The sequence below is a fragment of the Macaca mulatta genome, chromosome 9 (genome assembly GCF_049350105.2).
Source record: "Macaca mulatta isolate MMU2019108-1 chromosome 9, T2T-MMU8v2.0, whole genome shotgun sequence".
In the NCBI taxonomy this organism is placed as follows: domain Eukaryota; kingdom Metazoa; phylum Chordata; class Mammalia; order Primates; family Cercopithecidae; genus Macaca; species Macaca mulatta.
In genome coordinates this window covers 126753752-126770478 of record NC_133414.1, presented here as the reverse complement: position 1 = coordinate 126770478, position 16727 = coordinate 126753752, and the positions used below count along the sequence as shown (strand labels likewise).

The 16727-nt window shown below is 44.0% G+C and overlaps 1 protein-coding gene across 47 annotated transcripts in view; it reads left to right on the top strand.

Annotated features, from left to right (window-relative positions):
* The window catches only part of ABLIM1 (actin binding LIM protein 1), a 388728-nt gene that overhangs the window by 182949 nt on the left and 189052 nt on the right, over nucleotides 1–16727 (top strand). For 12 of the 47 annotated variants that reach the window (XM_077947599.1, XM_077947593.1, XM_077947589.1 and 9 more), the window contains exon 1: nucleotides 10443–10806. The exons of 32 other annotated variants lie outside the window; for them this stretch is intronic. In XM_077947599.1, the coding sequence (XP_077803725.1) occupies nucleotides 10791–10806 (16 nt within the window). In that variant the 5' untranslated portion in view covers nucleotides 10443–10790. Of the gene's footprint in view, nucleotides 1–9830; nucleotides 10807–16727 lie in introns of those variants that run through there. 3 more of the 47 variants (XM_077947597.1, XM_077947584.1, XM_077947578.1) reach the window with 1 other exon arrangement.

The following is a 16727-nucleotide window of genomic DNA, read 5'->3' as shown; positions in this document are numbered from 1 at the left end:
TTTAACTCATCTCTTAATTGGCTGGATGTTGTTTTCCATCAGTTTTCCCAAGAAGGGTTCACGGTGTCGTGCTTCCCAGACACCTTTCTGTTTGTGGTGGTTTGCCCATTGCCCTTATCTCTGAATGACGTTTTGGCAGGTGTAAGTTTCTTGGTTCTTTTGTCAGGTTCTTGGACATTTTGGCAGGTGTAAGGTTCTTTCTTTCCCTCAAGACATCCAGGTATTGCTTCATCATCTTCTAAGTATCAGTGTTGCTGTTGAGAAGTCTGAGGCTAGCCTGAGTTTTTCTCTTTTTGTGAGCAATAGGGTTTTTCTGCCTGGACATATGGAGAATGATATCTTGGAGTCCTAAGGCTTAGCCTAGGACTTGGAGTCAGCATTCTGTATCAAATTTTCTCAAAATATGTTATATCTATACTCTTTAAATCTGTGAATTCAGCTGTCTCTTCATTTCAGGGGTATTCTTGTGTATTTAATCTTTGAATACATCTGCTTCTTAGGTTCTCTACTTCTAAGACATACATTTAAAAAAAATCTTTCTTCATCTTGCACTTCTATTGTTTTCTCTCCTTGTTTGAGGCTCTTTTTTCTGCATTCATTGAAATCATTTCAAAATTTTCTCTGTACTAGGAATTAGATATTTTATCAGCATTTTTTTGTTCTTTGATATTTCCATTCTTACTATTGATATTCTTTGTCCTTGGTTTTTGTGTCTTAATTTCTCTAACCTTTTTCATCTAATCTTGTTGTGTCATCATCTCATCCTTGAGCTCTTTTTTATTTCATGCACTAATTCAGCATTCTGCATCTGTGCTCACTCTCCTTAACTCTAGTTTCCACAGAGCAGCCGAGGATCCCGTGGAGTTGACGATCAGATCATGCTGCTTTCTCTGTTCAAATCCCACAGTGGCACTGGGTGCAGTGGGCTCGTATCTGTAATCCCACCACTTTTGGAAGCCAAGACTGGAGGATCACTTGAGGCCAGGAGTTCGAGACCAGCCTGTGCAACAGCAAGACCCTGTCACTACAAAAAAAAAAAATTAAAAATTGAAAATCAGCCGGGTATGGTGATGCACACCTGTAGTCCCAGCTACTTGGGAGGCTGAGGTGGGAAGGCCACTTGAGCCTTGGAGGTTGAGGCTGCAGTGAACTATGATCATACCACCGCACTCTGGCCTGGGTGACCGAGTGAGACCATGTCTCAAAACAAAACAAAACAGAACAGCTTAGGGGAAAAGCCAAGGCCCTTTACAATGACCTGCAGGCCCTAACTCCTCCACATCACTAACTTCATGCCTCTTGCTGTCTGCCTCCTGATCTCACCAGCCTCCCCACTGCCTTGAACATACCAGGTGGGCTCCCGTCTCAGGACGTTTGCACTTATTGCTCACTCTGTGCGGAGTGGTTTTTCCTCAGAATCTACATGGCTTATTCTCTTCCCTTCTTCAGGTACTTACTCACATAGCACTTCCTCAAAGAGACCTTCCTCTACTACTCTACTTAAAACCACAGCTTCTCCCCGCAACATTCTCCGTCCCCGGCCTTGCCTTTTCTCCATAGTACTTATCGCTTTCTAATATATAATCATACATATTTATATATATGTACATATTACTCATGTATTTTATTATGTCAACTTCAACCTTCCCAACTAGGATATAGCTCCTTCATGGCAAGGATTTTTGTCTGGTTTCTTCACTGTGATATCCCAACACCTAGAACAGTTCCTGACACTTAGTAAACACTTGATAAATATGTGTTGCATGAATGAATAGGCTGAAGGTAACAATCGTGTCTTCCTGGGAAGAGTTCCTAACATCAAAGTCCACCCTTTTTTTTTTTTTTTAATGTTTGCCTTCACAGTGACTTTCTCATTTGGCAGCAGAGGTCATATAACAAAATATCGGGGGAGGGAGAGGATCTAAATTCTTTAAGGTGTTACAGGTTAAATCCCCCAGCTTCGATATTATTAGAAGGCTCCTTATACCTTCAAATGGTTTTGAAAACTTGAATTTTACAGTTTTCAAGCTTATCTTATTTTATTGTGAATTGATGAGGCAGTGAGAAATGAAATAACAATAGTTGTTACCCTTAACTGCATTCCTTCTTAGTACTAGGTACTTTCTTTTGGGATAGAACACCTGTTATTCTCACCCAGCACAGGACACATAATTTTCAGGGCCCAGTGTGAAAGAAAAACGTGGGACCCCTTGTTTAAAGTGCAGGAGAAAGTGCCATTAGTGGTACTAAAATATAGCTTTTTTGTTTATTCCCCAGATTCTCTCAACTCAGTAGTTTTTATTTTCTATTTAATGTTGTCCTAAATAAAGTAAAATTAAATTTTTAAATTGTTATTGTGAATTTTACCTTTTATTGTGCAATGCCAATTTTAAGTGCAAATATAACAACATTTAACTCAACGGAATCACTGAAATTACACAATTTGTATTGCACAGGTCATAGATGCTATGTACTTTATTCTTTTTAGAACAGTAGAAATGCACAATGCACAAATCTGACTCAACTTGTTTGTTTGTTGTTTGCTTTGAGATGGTTTCTTGCTCTGTCTTTCAGGCTGGAGTGCAGTGGCGTGATCTTGGCTCACTGCAACCTCCGCCTCCTGGGTTCAAGCGATTCTCCTGCCCCAGCTTTCCAAGTAGCTGGGACTACAGATGCCCGCCAGCATGCCTGGCTAATTTTTGTATTATTGGTAGAGACGAGGTTTCACCATGTTGGCCAGGCTGGTCTCGAACTCCTGGCCTCAGATGATCCTCCCACCTCAGCCTCCCAAAGTGCTGGGATTATAGGTGTGAGCCACCATGCCCGGCCCTCAACTGTTTTTATTTCGCTTCTTGATACGTGCACATTTTACCAATGTTCTCTAACTTTGACTTATTGATGAATAAGGAAAGGCTAAAAGGAAGACAGCACTGGTTGCCCTGTCTTTCCCTTTCCTTCTGTGTCATGATTTTTGGTGTGAGTGGTTGGCTAATACAGGGAACTAATGTGGATAGGAAGGAATATATTAAGGTTCCTTGGTTGTTTGTGTTTCCTAGAACATCATTGCCTTCTCTGTGCATTCAAAGCAGGCATCCTGGTTTGAATGGAATGTGACTCAGTTGTGGATATAACACACCTTGTCCTCACTTTGAGTCTCCCTGAATTCCTACACATTGTGACTACACTGGAATCCTGTGCTCAGGGGGCGTTGCAAACACTGTGTGCATGGGCAGCAGGAACAGCAAACACACAAACTGCACGCATCTCATCTGTTCACATGTGTGCTCCGCTGTCCCATCAGACTTCACTTACACAACACAAGTTCAAAGACTAAATTATTACAAATGTCAGTATAGCAGCAGCAAAGCATTAAACCAAATAGAGACACCTTCTGAGCGCAGGACCCTATGCAATGCTGCAGGTCACATGCCGTGAAGCTGCCCCTGTCCTCACCACAGCCTCACAAGTGGAACGTCTCATACCATTCACAGCGGAGACTGCTGAAACCCAGAGAGAGAAAACAATGTGCCCAGGGTCACTCAGCGTGTGGTGGAGCTAGAATTGAAACCCAGCCTGTGTTTAATCAGGCTGCCTGTGTGGCCAGTGTGGCATGATAGAATAACCACGGGGTAGGCGGCAGGATCTGAGGGGTTTTGACCCATTTCTAAGTAATTGTGTAACCATGGACGAGTCTGCTTTAGGACTTCTACTTTTATCTTAATTAATGCCTGTTTATGAATACAAGTTACAGATTGCCACAAACCACGGTATGGGCTGCATGGTCTCTTCTCCGTACTAAGAACTAGAGAAACTTGCTGAGACGTGTTAGATGACAAAGCTGCCATTCCTGTGGTAGCAAATGCAGTAATGGTTGTGTGTGCTGCAGGTTTTACTTGGCTAGTTCCTCCGATGATGACTGACAAATCCAGGAGTATGAGAGACAGGTTATTTTCTGGGACTGTTCCAGGGCATAGTTAGGAGAATTTATTATAAGGCCAGATGAGGTAGGGGAACAAATGTAGGCTTTGTAAACCTTGCAAAAAGATTTTTAATTTTAACTTGCTGTCTACATAAACCACAGAAATGTCATTCCTTGAGAATGATTAGACACGGTGGATGATTACACTGCACTTTTGAAGTCTTGCTGTGTGGGTCTGGGTACATCATCTTCCCCTGTGCAGCCAACAGTGGGTGCCACAGGCCACGGTTATGGTGCTATTCACCTGACAGGTCCTTCCATATGAAGTCCAAGAACCGATAAAGCATAAGGTATCTGGAAAAAGGATTGCTTTACACGGGCAAGGCAAAAGGCAGCATCACTTCTATCATGCCAGGCCTTTTAGAAATGCCTGTTGATGTACATTGAGTGCACCTGGCCTTCAGAAATGCGTGTGTGTGTGTGTGTGTGTGTGTGTAGGCAGAGCATGGGATGAGAGGCTCTTTAACAACCTCTGCAGAAGGGAAGGCCCAGTAACACAGAGAGGACCCATGGCTTCAGCCTCTTACCAAACTCTTTTCTCACATATAAAGTATAATAATATGTACTTCATCCCGTTGTTATGAGGACAAGAAGAGGTGATCATGTAGCGATTAGAATGGTGGCTGACACATACTGGGCTCTAATGGTGACCAAAGTAGCTGTGAGGGTAGGTTATAAAGGGGACTTTGTAAAATGACTGCCTGAGGAAGTTCCTCTTTGGCCTACTTTCTCTCCAAAGTAATTATTGGCTTGCATCTTGGCAAATACTTTGAAGCAATCACTAAATTGATTTTTATCTAAGAGACTGAATGTACTCTTATATTTGAGTTAGATTTTAAAGTCAGTCTATTTGATTACGAAAAGGAATATTTATTCATTCATCAAATATTGCATTCCTACTTTGTGCCTTTGTGTATTACTATGTGAATACAGTACAGATACAATAACATGTGACCCCTTCCCTCAGGGAGCCCACAATCTTTTGCAAAAATAGATATGTCCATCCTTCATTACAACATAGTCAACTTCAAAGCACTTGGTGGTGGTAAGTACCAGAAAGAGGGGACTGTTGTCAGGGAAGGCATTGCAATTCTACCTGATGGAAAGCAACCATTTTTATATCCTAATAACTGGATTTCTATCTAGAAAATGTTACAGTAAAAGAGAAAGCTAGATGGTAGTAAACTGTTTTTAAAAAAGGCCTTTTCCCAAATAATTCAGAGAACTATTTTTGTAGTTGTGTACTCATGAGTCTGAAGTTAGGGTAAAATCTCTGAAACTCTTTACTATCCCAAGATCCTTAGAATTCTAGTAATAGCTTTTGCTGCTCTTGTAGGAAAATGATTTATTTTTTGTTCACTCTGTCATTTATATCCTTACTGATTTGTTTATAGGGAGCTTTAAATATACTGTAGTATTTTTTGCGATTTTTCTTGAAGTGCAACCTATTGCTTGGGTCCAAACTCAGAAATGGCTTTTGAAAAAGACCGTGGGGAAGTTTGGATACAACCATAAAATAATTCTACTTTAAGAACTCAAGGAAAAAACTTCGCTGGGCATTGATTCTATGAGATTCATATGGAAAAAAATCCTAAGAATTGTCCGTTGAGGACATGAGAGTGAGTAGGATCAAGAGGGATCAGACATTTAGGAATTTGTCCTAGACTGTAGGAAACTTTGGAATCACCACTTCTAATAAATTGTCATTAAGATTGCAGTTAATGTCCAGCTGATTGTTATTTTGGCTAACAGAGAGTATAAGGATTGTTTATCAGATGCGACGGCATGGTATATAGCTGTTTGTAAATCTCAGTCTATCCTAGTGCTTTGCAAGCCAACTTGTTAGCAAGGGGTCTTTAGTCACTGGGGAAGCTGGCTGCTGCTCAGACCTCCTTCCCAGAGAATCTGAGTTATCAGTCAGACCTGTGGTGGGGGCCAGGTGTCTGCATTTGAAGCACCCCTTGCATTTCTATCCCTGGTGATCTGCAAAGCACCACACTCTTTTTTTTTTTTTTTAAAGAGACAAAGTCTTACTCTGTCACCCCGGCTGGAGTGCAGTGGTGCGATCTCAGCTCACTGCAACCTCTGCCTCCTGGGTTCAAGCGATTCTCCTGCCTCAGCCTCCCAAGCATTTGAGATTACAGGTGCACGCCACCACATCTGGCTAGTTTTTGTATTTTTAGAAGAGATGGGGTTTCACTGTGTTGGCCAGGCTGGTCTCAAACTCCCGACCTCAAGTGACCCACCCGCCTCGACCTCCCAAAGTGCTGGGGTTACAGGTATGCACCACCACGCTGAGCCATGCAAACCACACTCTTATCAGCCTAGTGTGGATGAAACCCTCCTTGCCTTTAGAGAGCTTACAACCTAGTTGTGGACTTGAAGCCATTACAATAGAAGGGATAAGCCAATCCCGAACGGCTTGTATTTCTTAAAATACTGTGTGTGAGACATGTATGGCTATCTTTTTATTCTGTTGACCTGGGAAATGTTTAAATAAATGAATAGACACTTCCTATGCATCTATTCCATGTCAAGTTGTGTACTAAACACCAGAAATGCACACACCAACACAATCCAAATCGAGGGAGGAGGCAGTATGGTTGGAAACAGATCATGCTGTACCTTGAAATGCAGCCAGAGCCTTTGCACTCCATTTAGAAAGAAATAGGTAGCTTAGGTTTGAGACTTTAATCACAACATTTCTAAGGTCCATTCTTTAGAGTGGCATGGGGGGCCCTCTGTCACCTGTCACCCAGCCTCATCTTGATCCTCTCCCTTCTCCCCACCAATAGTGAACTACTGGATGCCTTCTTGCCCTATTACCTCCACTTGGAATGACTTTCCCTCTTTCTGCACTTGACCAGTCATTACCGACCTTCTTACTCTTCCTGGAAGCCCCTCCTGACTCTAGGTTGGACTCAGCACTGCCCTGCACCCCGTGCCTACTCCCGTCTTAATACCTTCTTCATTTCATTGAGAATATTTGTGTGCATGCATCTCCTCCGCTAGATGGTGAGCACCTCCAGGGCAGTGGTTTCTCTCTTCTTGCTTTTGTAGTCTCAGTCCACTAGCTAGCACACAGCAGGTGTCCCATAAATCTCTGAAATGAGATTGATTGATGCCAACACTAAGTAGAAAGCAAATAGAAACTCATTCTCCAGGTTTCTTTCAGTTGAATTCTGCTAGAAAGGATTTTGAGCATGCTTTTTGCTAAAGAGTCCAGCGGGGGCCAGGCGCAGTGGCTCACGCCTGTAATCCCAGCACTTTGAGAGGCCAAGGCAGGCGGATCACCTGAGGTCAGGAGTTCGAAATCAGCCTGGCCAACATGGTGAAACGCTGTCTCTACTAAAAATACAAAAATTAGTCAGGTGTGGTGGTGCACCTGTAATCCCAGCTACTTGGGAGGCTGAGGCAGGAGAATCGCTTGAAACTCGGGAGGTGGAGGTTGCAGTGAGCTGAGATTGTGCCACTGCACTCCAGCCTGGGTGACGGAGTGAGACTCCGTCTCAAAACAACAACAAAAAAAATGAGTCCAGTGGTGTTGGGGGGTAACACCTGGATACCTGGTGTTCCAGCCCCACGGAGGGATCCTGAAATTCCTGCACTACAGGTGCACATACAGTAGGTGACCCGTGGCTCTGCAGAGGAGAATAAGCAATGAGGAAATGGACTCTGCCAGGTTGCTGGTTTCTAGTTGTAACATTTCCCTCCTAACTGGCATCGCTATTGAAACGATGTGTGCTGGAATTTTTGCCAAGAGGGGCTGTATGCTAACAAGCTTTTCTCTCCAACAAAATGGTTTCTGTCCTTTGGTCCCTTGTGGACAACCCTTGCTTTATGTTGTGGGTGAATGAGAAGGAGGCAATGGGTCAGTTTGATGGGGCAAAAAACAATAAAACTGTGGGTTGGTGTCCGTATTATGAAGACTTATCTGAGTGGAATGAGATCGAGATAAGTTCTTTGGAAATCATCTCAAGATATAAGAATAAAAAGTTCTTTCTTTTGAACTCTATATTTCATTTTTATTCTTGATTTACTTTGCTGCACTTCTTGCAGCTTTAGCTGTAAAGCAGAAAATGTCTGTGCTTTGCTTCTGTTCTTAAAGCTCTTTAGCAATTCTGCCCTGAGGCAAGGAGGCAAAAACAATTTGGTTTTACTCTCCCACATTCCAAAAATAACTTTAGTAATACACTCTTTGGTTATCTTAAAAGTGCAGAGTGGATACTTTTATCCCAAAGTAGCAGTGTCTGATTGGCGGGGGGACTTTTGCCATATGACTATTACTTAGCAACTAAATGCTGGTGACTCATTTCACTTTGACTGTGGTACAGGAAAATTCTTTCCATGGAAAACACAGGCGGGGGGAAAATCTCTCTGAACCACTATGTAGTATTTTCCTTTAGAAAAGGCTTCTCTGAAAATGAATAGGCACCAGCTGTTACTCTGCCAGCTTAGTCTCCAAAGCTGCCAGAGAGCCTTTCCAAACTCTTGTTTCTGTGCGATTTATCCACCAACGTATACAGGTAGGTTAAGAACTGTAATAAGAGACCAATTTGGTTAGTAAACTTAAATCTCAGAGTTTTAAACTGACATCCCAAATAAAAGAAAAATTGAGCTAATGGCATTTACAATATCTGGAACACTTACATATGATTGGGTTTGCTCTAGAAACCAATGGTGTTTTACTGTCACATTATAGTAGCGAGGAAGGGGTGAGGAGGAGTAGGGGCTGGTGGAAGGAAAGAGAAAGAAAGCTGCTTCTTTGCTTTGGGCTGAATAACATGAGCGCTTTGGAGAGAAGTGCTTAAGTGAGATGCCGATGTAGTTAAACAGCAAAAATATGATAAAATAGATTCACCTGCTAGGCTCACAAAACAGCCTAATTCCAGCTCTCTGCAGTTAATTTTGCTTGTCAGCATCTCCTTAAAGGCTCTGAGGGTGATTAGGAGTGGGAAAGTAGACTAGTGCAGTTTCAGCCTTGAAAACTGGGGAACGTGAAGGGCTTGTTTCCTGGATGCTCTTGAACTCTGCCATCTCTCTAGACTGGAGGTCTAGTCGCTCTCATGCTTGGCTCATATTTATGAATGGAGGTTAGAGAAGCCGCTTAAACGCTCTTCAGTGCTTACACTCCAGCTGGCTGCTGACTTAGGGAAAACATGACCTTATGGGGCTGCCATGGGTGCGGGGAGTGGTGTGGGCGAAGTATGTCGTCATAGAAAAGACAACCCAGGGGCTGGAGGGGACTTAGCTCTTCCTTACAGCCTGAGACACCTAAGCTATTAATAGTAAAGCCCTGAGTCACAGATGTAGGAATGTCACAGCTGCCTGAGATGTGCTACCGTTACACATCAGAAAACCAGCAGTGAAGACCTACCCGAGATGAATGTGAAGAAATGGGCATTTTTCCCCCTTCTCCCCAGACCCACCAAATGTAGTTCATTTCAGCCATACACACCCTCTGAGTCAAAGAGGAGGCAGGTTGACTGACTTCATTCCTTTCGGTTCCCCTGGCTCTCTTAGACTCAACATGTTACAATATTTGCAGTAAATACCATCTAATACTGGCTGTGCATTCTGGTTCTGAAAGATGTGTTGGCCATCTGCTGCTCTCCCTGCCGTGTGATGTCTGGCTTTTTGTCTCTTGCTCATCCCATTTCTCCCACATGGTGGATGTACATGGCATGCGGTCGGGACCCCGTGAGCTGGATTTGGGAGACAGGGGCTGGAGTCGCGTGGGCATTGGCTTTGTGAGCCAGAAGTCCCCAGCTGACAGGACAGCAGGACAGGTCACAGGACAGCCCGTGACCCTGTGGGTCAGAAATCAAAAGCCTCCTCCGAGCTGCTGCTGGGGGGTCAGCTTTAGGCTGATCCGGGTGGTGGACCGTACTAGATGAGGCTATTTGTCCCTTAATCGTGACTAGTTCCTCCCTGGCATTTGCACATCCAAGGGGCTTGTCTAAAAACTCCGAGGAAACAGAGGGAGAAGGGGAAGTCAAAATCCCCCCTCAATGGATAGATCAGACTTTAACTTTGATCCTGAATTGGATCCTGGATAAGGAATAGAATCCTGAAAGATCCTCTTCCCGGGCTGTCTCTCACTGTCTCTACCTTCCCCCAACCCCATTCAGGTAGATTCTAGCGGGGAGCAGCCGTGCAAACCAAATGTCATTATTCATTTTTCGTAAGAAAGTGAACTTGAAATTGCCATTAGCATCATTATTCTGTTTTTGTTTTACATTAAGGCCAATTTTATTTATCCAGTTTGCCTGAAAGAAGCCGTAGTAAACATTGAAAGCGACTGTAACAGGGAGCCCATAAGCTAACCATTGACTAGTCGTACTAATTGGAATCGTCTCTAGCTGGTGCTCGGTCCTCCTCCTCCTGGCAATCATTTATCAGACTGTGGGAGGGGGCCAGCGTTCGGGAGCCTTTCATAGCCCGTCCTCGGCGCGAGGAATACAAGGTGGTGTCAGTGACCAGAGATTAGGACAGTGGAATTTTGCATTTGTTACAGCAGCAGCTGTAGCGAGTGGTTTCAGCCGCAGGGCAGAGTCCCCGAGCAGGGCGCGGCTGCAGCTCGGCGGGCGGGCGGCGGAGAGCGCGGGGGCGATCGCGGGGCGGGCGTGGGAGCGGGGCCCGCCGAGGCGGGGCGGGACTCGAGACCGCAGCCCCGGACCTCACAAGCTGATGCCGGGGCTTCTCCTGGCCGCCCCAGCGCCCGCGAATCTGTCTGCCGAGGCGCGCTTCCACTCCCAGAGTTTATTCCTCGTTCCTTCTTCGGTCCCGCTCGTCGGAGGACCCGGTTGCCATGGTGAAGGAAAAAGGTAATTTTAAATATCGATCACTGTGCATGGTTGCAGAAGTTGGAATGGCACCGCAGGGCTCGGCCACCTAACGGGGAATGATCAATCGAAAGCCGGCCGGGCGGACATGTTCTCGGTGTGAGAAGCTCTGTATTGTGAAGTCTGGGTTTCCATCGAACCGAGACTTCGTTCAGAATCTTGAATTTCGCCACCGCAAAGGAAGCACATCCTATTTCTGGAGCACAGCTGAGCTCTGGGATGTGTGTCTCTTTTGATTGCTATTGCATTTTGAATTTTTTGTTGTGTTTGAGACTTGCCGTCTTGCCCCCCATCCCAACCATCTTTCCCTTCCTCTCTTACCACCGCGCTCCACCAATCAATAAGTTAATTAACATATGTCATGAAAGGGCTCTTCCTGCCCGGGCTAGGCTGTGTGGTGCTGGGACATGCCCAGGCCTCGCTAGATCCGGCTGAAAGGAGAAGCTGGTCTGTTTTAAAGCCTTCAGGTGCTCTGCGTGTATAACCTGTCATTTCAGTATTATTCCTAATCACTCCTCCAAACACCTTCTTAAAGGATGCTGCACATGGCAAAGGAAACTACATCACATCACAAGGAGAGTATTAGAAGGGAGAGGACAGGTGTGGCCTGAACAGGTGTACGTTATTTATGCACTAGGCGTGGTCCTGAAATGGAAGGTACATCTTTCGGAATTGAATGATAGTTGAAATGATTTGTTTCTCCGGGAAATGTGAAAGAACACCGCAATGCTTGTTTTGAGTGATTCAAGTAATATATAAATACACCTTGTCTTAAGAAAGTAAAATGTTGCAGGAGAATAGGGAGGGGAAGTGAAAGCCCCTCACTTCTGCCTTGTCAGCTTCAATTCCCCTCTCCTCTCTAGAGATAAAATTGTTAACGGTTACTGTGTATCTTGCTAGACCTTTCTAGACCGGAATTGGAGAGACACAGACACATTTGAATATAAAAATTGAATCTTTCTATGATCGTTTTTCTGTAACTTATTTTTTTCTCTTTCATTATGTCTTAGGGACCTTCACCAAATGATTTTATAATGTAAATAACCACTCTTTAATTTTGCTGTCTAGTACTCTTAGATTTATTGTCACATTTTCTTACCGTGGGGACGTTCTTTCCTCCCTAAACACAGACAGCTACTCTTTCAGGGCGGTCTTGAACCATTTCAATGACTTATCTGTGTTTCCTTTATCTTAAAGCTACTACAGGGAATTGATTTAAGATGAAAATGCTGAACTCAAGTTGATCCTTGTTGCTTGAAACTCCGTTTGCTTCTATTATACTAATGGATGGATTGACATACAGGATCCTCAGAGCTTAACAGTGTAAAGGCTGCACCACAGGACAAAAGAGAAATGTGACTGTGCTCTATTCACTCTGCTCCTGTAGATTTTTAGTAATCACATGCTGTAGCTGGTCTTTCAGTGGGTATATGGTAATTGAGTGAAATGATTCGGTGTGAATAAAGGTGCTTCTAATAATATTTCCACTCTTTTGGGAGTGCTTCCAGGAACCCTCAGTACCAAACACAGATGTTGACATTTACTGCAGGTCGGATCTCTTCATTTGTAGCTCCCACCCAACTATGACATGGCCCTCATCTCTGTTGCTAATGGATTTAAGTTTGTTTCCCTGATATGAGTAATTTATGAGTGATGGGAAAGGGAATTACAAAGCCATTTCTTCATTCCATTCCTGTGGGACTCTTGGAAGACCTAGGCTTGCTATATATGGCATATATTATAAATCAGTAGTCCTCAAATAGCAGCTCTTTTTCTAAGTCATTGTAGACTTTCCAAAGCTTAGATTGCCTGGGTTCACATTGCTCTACAAGTCAGTGGCCACCTTGTAACTGGAACACTTTGGACAGGCCACCAAGAGGTCACATACTAATATTATCTTAACCCTTAGCCACTGATTAAAGGCTGTTCTGTTTTTATTTTGAGGTCTGTGTCAGTCCACACCACTACTTTCTGATTGCACTGACCTCAGCCCTCAACAGAGAAAGGCAGGTTTGTTTCGTTTTGTTTCATTTTTTGTTTGTTTGTTTGCTTTTGGTAGTTACACAAGGGCTTCCATAGAAAAAAGGGAACTTGATCATAGCCCTTAAAGTGAGAAAGGCACTGGGGATTGTTTAGTCCATGCATTCATCCTAGAGATGAGAAAACTGGGGACCAGAAAGGGTAAGTAAGTTGCTCAAGGTCACACAGCAGATCGTAGACAAAGTGCTCATTCTCTGTGTCTTATCACCCAGTGGAGGAGAGACCATAGTTGCCAGTGTGTTGACAGCTGCTGTCTCTGTCACAAGATGGTGAGCCTTTCAGGAGTGGCACTGTGTCTCCATCTTTACCTTTCCAGTGCATAGCTTAGTGTCTACCGCACTGTAGATCAGCAAACAACTAAAACAGGTTGGCCCGTTGTCAGAGCTGGAACAGGAAACTATGTCTTCTTGATTCGGAAACTTTTCCAATCCTCTCCATTTCTTCTTGTTCACAGAAAAGCCTAGCTCCTTCCTTCCTTGTGGAGCTGTCAGGAATCAACTTGAGGAGACTCAGGTCCTGGCAGTGTCCATCCCGAGGAACATGGCTGGCCCAAGGGGGAGTGGCATAGACTCTGTTGTGCTTGCCACTTAGAGCTCACACTGGCTTGCCTCATAGTTTTCTCTCTAGGATAAGATACCTGGTTTGGGGCTGACATGGGCTGGAGAGAAAGCACACTGGCTGATTGCCTCCACTAGTGTGGAGTGGCATTTGCTGACATCCTTTGACCTCATTATCTTTTGTTCTCCTGACCAGGTACCCATTCACTTCCAGCTGCAGACACTTACTGATTCCAGAATCTTGATGAAATGGTTATTTCTCTTATGTCTTCAAGGGTACCTTACCCTTGCTGTATCCTGTAACAGAGAAGCACAGGAGATTTCTGCGGGTTTATCTGTCAATAACTGCCTTCCTAAATAGATGCTCGTCCATCTGTACTCCAGAGGCTCACTATACTCATTTTAAAAGCTGTAATTGTCTAGCTAATGTGTGTTCCAGTGCAAGTTTTAAGAATACAAAAGGGATTTATTATTTATCTTTGTTACAGAAAATAAAAATAAGCAACTGTTAGAGATTAAGCTCTATAAACACTTAGTTTAAATAATAAAGAATGCTTATGGTTTGGAAACCATGTGAAAAGTCTAAGAATTTAGCCACAAGACAAACTTCAAGGTAAATAGAATTTTACATTTAGGCACATCATTTTTTGTTTGTTTTGTTTTGTTTCCTGGAAGTTTTCTGACATTGTTGGATGGCCCAACTCACTTTTGGGATAGAGCAGGACCCAGTGAAACTCATTCCAGCGTCTAAGTGGAAGGATGTTCACCTTCCACCCGACATTCATGTGTGTAGGGACACACACATACACATACCCACAAGGCAAGTACTTTCTCTAGAGCAAGATTTTTCAACCTCAGCATCACTGATATTTTGAGAGATAATTCTTTGTGATTCTGTCTTGTGCATTGTATGATGTTTAACAGCAATCCTGACCTCTACATACCAGCAGCACTGACTTCCTACTCATGACAATCAAATATGTCTCCAGACATTAGCAAATGCCCTTTGGGCAACAGAATTGCTCCAGTTTAGAACTACAGCTGTAGAGAGCAGTGGGGTGCTAAGACACCTTGGTCACAGTTCTCTTTAAGGTTTAGTTTAATGGATTCCCTTGAGCACAGAGGGTGACAGATGTGAACAATTTGTCCTTTTTTTTTTGAAACAGAGTTTCACTCTTGTTGCCCAGGCTGGAGTGCAATGGCCCTGTCTCAGCTTACTGCAACCTCTGCCTCCCAGGTTCAAGTGATTCTCCTGCTTCAGCCTCCTGAGTAGCTGGGATTACAGGTGTGTACCACCATGCCTGGCTGATTTTGTACTTTTAGTAGAGATGGGGTTTCACCATGTTGGCCAGGCTGGTCTCGAACTGCTGACCTCAGGTGATCTGCCCGTCTCGGCCTCACCAAAGTGCTGGGATTACAGGCATGAGCCACCGTGCCCGGACTAAGATGTGAACAATTTGTATGGGAAGTCAATCAGACCACCACAACTCCTCCTTGATACCATTTAGCTTTTGGCAGAGACAGATGCTTCAAATACTAAAGCTGCAGAAGGACTAATAAAGGCCTTCCTCCTTATTTATGGGCCTATTTTCCAGCTCATTTCAGTTGCTGAAAATGGAATAATCCTCTTCATTAAAGTAGATATGTCTACAGAGATGTTCTAGCTTAGTTCTTTCTTTTCCTTTAGGATTCTGTAAGCCCCATTCTGGTCAGGAAACTTCCCTATTCTGTTATCATCTCCTGCTTGCCCTTTCTGTGTTAGGCAAAGTGCTGGGTACTCAGGAAGCTCTCAAGGGTTCCGAAGATACAACAGCTGCCCTCTGCTTCTTTACCACCTATCGAGGAAGTAAATAAGCTCACGAATAACTCCTATTACATAGATATTTAAAGAGGCATTGGTCCAGTGCTCTGGCAGGTCAAAGGTGGGAGATTTAGCTTCCAAGTATGCTGATCAGGAGAGCTCCCTGAAGCAGGCAGCTCTTAAACTGAGGATTTAAAGGTTGGGGATATGTGGACATATAATACATTGAAATGAAAAGAGAATGGTAGATTCGAGAGAAGCTACCACATTAGAACTGATGGGGCCTGACAGCAGGTTGGGTGGTTGTAATGAGAAGAATTCAGAACAAATGATCTTAAAGTTTTGAGCCCAAGTAGCTCAGGTATCAGTTTGCTAGTGGCACTGTAACAAAGTACCACAGACTGAGCGGCTTAAACCACAGAAATGTATTGTCTCATAGTTCTGGAAGCTACAAGCCTGAGGTCAAGGTGTTGGCTGAGTTGATTCCTTCTGAGGACTGTCAGGAGAATCTGTCCTATGCTTCTCCCCTGGCTTCTGGACATTTGCTGGTAATCTTTGGTGTTCCTTGGCTTGTAAAAGCAACTGCCTTCCTGTTCACAGGGCATTCTCCCTACGTGCCTATCTGACTCCATGTTTCCCCTTTATAAAAGGACACCAGTCCCGATGGATTAAGGCCCACCCTAATGATCTCATTTTGACTTGATCACCACTGTAAAGACCCTATCTCCAAATAGGACCACATTCTGATATACTGGGGGTTTGGACTTCAGTAGATGAGTTTGCAGGGTGATACAATCTAACCCATTACACGCAGGCATCAGTGTGAGATGTGGCTAGGCTTGGGAAGGAGGACTGAAGAGGAGCAGAGTGGAATCAGATGTGGGGTGGGAGAGCGTTGTTAGTGGTGAAGAGGAAGGGAGGAGGTCGGTGGGAGGAAGGAGATGAGCTCAGTTTTATAGACCTTAAGCCAGTGATGGGGATAAAGGACTGAGGGGTGATTAGAAGTGAGTAGTCCAGTTCGTACCTCTTGGGCAGATTCTGAGATTTCTTGGCCGATTTGTACAAGCTTGTTACAATCTACCTTAAGGAAGATAACATTAGAAACAGGCCTTGCTTTCCCTTTGGAATAACAGGAGGCATTCAGATGTTAGGCATCAACAGGGAAGTCAACACCACACCTTTCTGCCTCAAGCTGCTGGGTCCAGCACCCTTTATGGTTTGGAAGTAGCCCCTTCCTGCCACATCTAAAAGCCACTGCAGCCTTGTTCTTGGCAGCTCCTCAGAACAGTGGTATACTGTGTCTCAGATGTGACCTACACCCTGGCACCAAAGTAATCCTTTTAGGACACTGAATCATCATATTTCCTAGCTCAAAAACCCAAACAAATGACAAGGTAAGGTTCCAAGCTTCCTGCTTGTCATGCAGGGTTCTCTTCAAGTCCTTAAAATACCTCCTCCCTGCTTCCATCTAAAAAAATGTTCTTCTAAACCAGTCTTATTTTATT